The 5000-nt window shown below is 38.2% G+C and overlaps 1 protein-coding gene across 1 annotated transcript in view; it reads left to right on the plus strand.

The window, feature by feature from the left end:
* Positions 1-5000, plus strand: part of LOC143028606 (uncharacterized) — a 9540-nt gene that overhangs the window by 3477 nt on the left and 1063 nt on the right. Inside the window, exon 2 of the mRNA XM_076190959.1 lies at positions 4868-4936. Coding sequence (XP_076047074.1) covers positions 4868-4936 — 69 coding nt within the window. The remainder of the gene's footprint in view (positions 1-4867; positions 4937-5000) is intronic.

Here is a 5000-nt window from a genome sequence, read left to right on the forward strand (position 1 = left end):
AAATTGTACCGCATAGTCAAAGATGGATCTAACTATCGCTAAATAGATTTTTATAATTACCTCTGCACTTCTATTCGTTACCGTCCTAGCAATGAAACCTAATGCTCTGTTAGCTTTATTCCTGGCGCTAATGCACTGTTTCCTGGTTTTAAGGTCCGGACTCACTAGAACTCCCAAGTCTCTCTCGCACTCAGTTTTCTCTAAAAGCGTGTTATCTAAGCTGTATCTATTTTTGAGGTTGTGTAGCCCTACGTTTAACACGCTACACTTAGAGATATTGAAGTTCATTTGCCATTTCACCGACCATGCGAACAATTTGTTAAGATCATCCTGCAGAATCTCTGCGTCGTCTCCTGACCTAATTAGGCGTCCTATTTTAGTGTCGTCCACAAACTTACTAACATCACTATTTATGCACTCGTTTATGTACATAATGAACAACAAGGGACCCAAAACCGAGCCCTGGGGAACCCCACTAGTAACATTGCCCCACCTATATTTTACTTCATTTATGGTGACCCGCTGTTTTCTGTTACTAATCCAAGCTCTAATCCATTCTAACACTTTTCCTTCTATGCCATGGGCTTTGATTCTATTTAGTAGTCTGTGGTATGGTACCTTGTCGAACGCTTTACTAAAGTCAAGGTAAACAACATCGTAATTATTATTGTTATTTTTAGTGTAAAAGGTTAGAAGATTAGTCACACATGACTTACCCTAGGAGAAACATGCTGTGTGTCACGAATTAAATTATGTCTTTCGATGTATTCTCTGAGTCTATTTACATTAATATTGATTCAAGCATTTTACCTATAACCGATGTCAAACTGATTGGCCTGTAGTTGCATATAGACGATTTATCTCCCTTCTTAAAAACAGGAACAACGTTTGCCTGCCTCCAAGCATCTAAGAATTTTTTTCGTTTCCTGATCTCCTACTAAAAATTCCCAGTCAATGTTTCTATGATTAAAATCTCCTATGATCACGACGTTTTTGTACTGGGACGCTCTGCGAATTTCATGAATCAGGGGATCAGTCTGCTCAATGCTGAGGTTAGGAGGTCTATACAGGACGCCAATAATAACTTTCTTATTCTTGCCTATAATCTCTACCCAAATAGATTCCGTACTGTCCTCTTCCTTAATCGAATTGTTGATAATACAGTTTATTGTATTTTTAACGAAAAGTGCTACTCCTCCCCCACTCCTGCCAACCCTGTCCTTGTGAAAAAACTTATATCCTTCTATTTCGATTTCCGGAAGGAAATGTTTATCAGCCATGTTGATCCAGGATTCAGTAATAGCTATAATATCAAAATTCTCTACGCATGCTTTACCTCGCAGCAAATCAATTTTGTTAATTACGCTTCTGCTATTTGTATAGTAAACTTTAAGTTTATCTTCCCTCCACCTGCTTTGGTGATTCTTTTCACAGTCCCTCTCTGAGTTGTTTCTATTGCCTAAACTATATTCCGATACTTCTCCCCCCTACTCCCACGTAATCTACCCGAAAAAAAACCCTGTAGGATGCCTACTTCTCGCTCAAGGGATTCAGCAAGGAGCCGAAATCCTCTGGGCGACAAGTGCACCCCGTCCCTTGTATATAGATGATTCTTACCGTAAAAGCGATCCCAGTTGTCGACAAATGCCCATCCATTGGCCTTACAATGTTTTGCCAGCCTGCAATTCATTGCAATAGCCCTGGAATGCCACATGCCTCCAACTCTACGCCTCGGAAGGATTCCACATACAACAGGAACACCTCCCTTATTCCTAATCTTGTCTAGCGCATCCCGGAACCGCGCAAACAATTCCTCACTCCCTAACTTACCTATATCATTGCCCCCAGCACTTAAGCAAACGACAGGGTCCTTACCTTCCCCTACTAAACACTCTTCAATCCTATCTCTAACATCACCTATCCCCGCCCCGGGGAAACACACCAACGTCCTATGTTTCCTATCTTTATCACAGAAAGCCCTGTCCAAGTACCTCACTTGACTGTCTCCTACAACCAAAATCTTACCTGTAGGTAGGGATCCAGCGTCTTCCCTTCCCTTCTTCTCTTGATTTTCCTTTGTTTCTTCTTCCTGAAGACCCGCGAGGGCTTGAAACAAGTTCCTGCAATCGAGCAGGGCTGGTGAGGACTTTTTCCCAACTTTCCGCGCCTTATTTGTCACCGTTTTCCATCCAGGCTCCAAACTTGGTTTGTCTTCCGTATTTTGGGCCTTCGAGCGGAGAACTCGATTCTCCTCTTTAAGGCACTTTACAGCATCCTCCAAGGCTTCAATTCTACTAAGTAGAGATTGTACCTCATCGGCGCTGAACAATCTAACACAATCACTTGCCATATCACTATTTGAAGCAGCTACCCAGTTGACCTGACCTGAGTGACAACTACTGCTCAACTGAGTGACGACTACTGCTCAACTGCCTCCTTTATCCTATGCTTTACTTCTCTTTTCTTTGTACCTCTCATATGACTCACTCGTCCTATTTTGTAACCAATCTGTGAAAGTTCGTTTTTTTTCTTTCTCTTCTACAACCTTCTTTCCTTCATCATCCCACCACTCACTACCCTTCCTTCTATTTCCTCCTGTCCTCCTTGTTCCACACACCATCTTTGCGCATCTTGTAACTCCCTCCTTGAACCATCCCCATTTCTCCTCCATTCTTAGTTCTACTCTATCCTTCAATCCCTCTCATTCCTCTATCAGCTTTTTCTTGTACTCCTCCTTTTCTTTCTCATCTAAACAGTTCATTCTAAGCACCTCCCTACCTTCTGTCCTTTTCCTCTTTCTCCATCTATCCTTCACTCTCGACTTACCTTCCACCAAATAATGATCTAATATTCCCCCATTCTCTCCCCTTAGAACATTTACATCCTTAACTCTTCCTACTATACTCCTGGTTACCACTATATAGTCCATTAATGCTCTATCTACCACCCTTCCATCCACCACCCTCTCCCATGTGTACTTATGCTTGACTTTCTTCCTAAACACTGGATTTGCTATAATCAACTCTCTAGACACATCACCATCAACTCTCCACTACGGTTTATTCCTGGAACTCCACATTTAACCAACCACTCCGTCTATTGGTACATTTCCCATTCTAGCATAAAGGTCTCCCAATACCACTTCATTGACATTTCTTCCTAATCCCTATATGCACGCATTTAAATCCATAAAAAAACTCCCTTTCCTCTGCACTCTTCTCACTACCAGGCCCATATGCACTTACAAAAACCCACATCTCCTTTCGCAGTTTCACCTTCACCCACATTAACCTTAAAGAAACCTCCTTCCACTCCACCACACGCTTACCTATCTCTTCACTTATAGTATAGCCACCCCTTCTCTCCCTCGTCCTCTCTTCACTCCTGAGAACCTCCCAACTACATTCCCAAACTTAAACTTTCCCCTCCCTCTCAACTTAGTTTCACTCAAAGCCAACACATTCATCTTTCTTCTCACGAACATACTGCCTATCTCTTCCCTTTTACTCTCATTTGTACCTCATCCATGTACATTAAAAGACCCAAACCATAGGGTACTGGTTAGAAAACTCCTCTCAGACCTTCTTATGCCTTTACTTTTTTTTTCTAGGAATGTGGAAAGAATTAGTGGCAGTATTCTTTTCCCCCACCACAGGGTTTGACGAAATGATAAAATAAATATTTAGAGAAATGCTACAGGGCAGTAGTGGGGGGGGGCAGCATAACGGAAGGACAGTCGCAGTATACTAAAGTATCATAATTTCTCTATGAATAGAAATTTCCTCCACCACAGACAAAAAGATGTGTGTCTTTGGTCCGTAGGGGCGCCCCATATAGACCCTAAATTGTCAGCTGCATGCTACTTAGCAGCTTTTAACCCCACAATAACATGTAGCCATTACCCCAGTTGTTGTTGTTGTTGTTGTTATTATTATTATTATTATTATTATTATTATTATTATTATTATTATTATTATTATTATTATTATTATTATTATTATTATTATTATTATTATTATTATTATTATTATTATTATTATTATTATTATTATTATTATTATTATTATTATTATCATTATTGTTATTATTATTATTATTATTATTATTATTATTATTATTATTATTATTATTATTATTATTATTATTATTATTATTATTATTATTATTATTATTATTATTATTATTATTATTATTATTATTATCATTATTGTTATTATTATTATTATTATTATTATTATTATTATTATTATCATTATTATTATTATTATTATTATTATTATTATTATTATTATTATTATTATTATTATTATTATTATTATTATTATTATTATTATTATTATTATTATTATTATTATTACTACTGGAGTAATCTTCTCTCTGATACAATTTTTGTCAAATTGGTTAGCCGCTGACGTTCTGACGATCTGTGCAGTCTGTGGTGACCATTTGTTCGGTAAATGATTGAAGTATTATATCTTAAATCTGTTTTATTATTTTTTTTTTTTTTGTCATGTTGTATTGTGAAATGAGCAAAAAATTCCACCATTGTAACAATGGTGATAAAGCCTTTTTTCTAGAAAAGTTCTGGTGAATCCAAACGTAAGTATTTTGAAGGGATGCACAATTCCCTGTCTGGCATGTGTGTTTATACACTATATTGTTTTCACTCTGTTCTCTGGAGTAATTCCTTCGACAATTACTTCTCGCTTATACTAAAGAAGTCCCCTTTTACTCACATCGAGGTGACTTGTTTCAACAAATTGATCGAGTGATTATGAGATCCCCCCGGGCGTCCTATTTGCTATTTTTTATATGGGAGCAGTCGAAGAACAAGACAGTTAAGTCCTAGGTTGAGAAATTCTTGCAGGCCGGTGTGAGCTCATAGTTGGTGAGGTTGGCATATCCTGCGGGAGTTCATTTCTAACCAGGCCTCCAGGTAAGTTGAAGAGCTTTTTGGCATGCAGTGTTTGGATGTTGTTAGCCATTGACACCTTGAGGAC

This window comes from Oratosquilla oratoria, chromosome 1 (genome assembly GCF_046742065.1).
Source record: "Oratosquilla oratoria isolate Oo_2021 chromosome 1, ASM4674206v1, whole genome shotgun sequence".
In the NCBI taxonomy this organism is placed as follows: Eukaryota; Metazoa; Arthropoda; class Malacostraca; order Stomatopoda; family Squillidae; genus Oratosquilla; species Oratosquilla oratoria.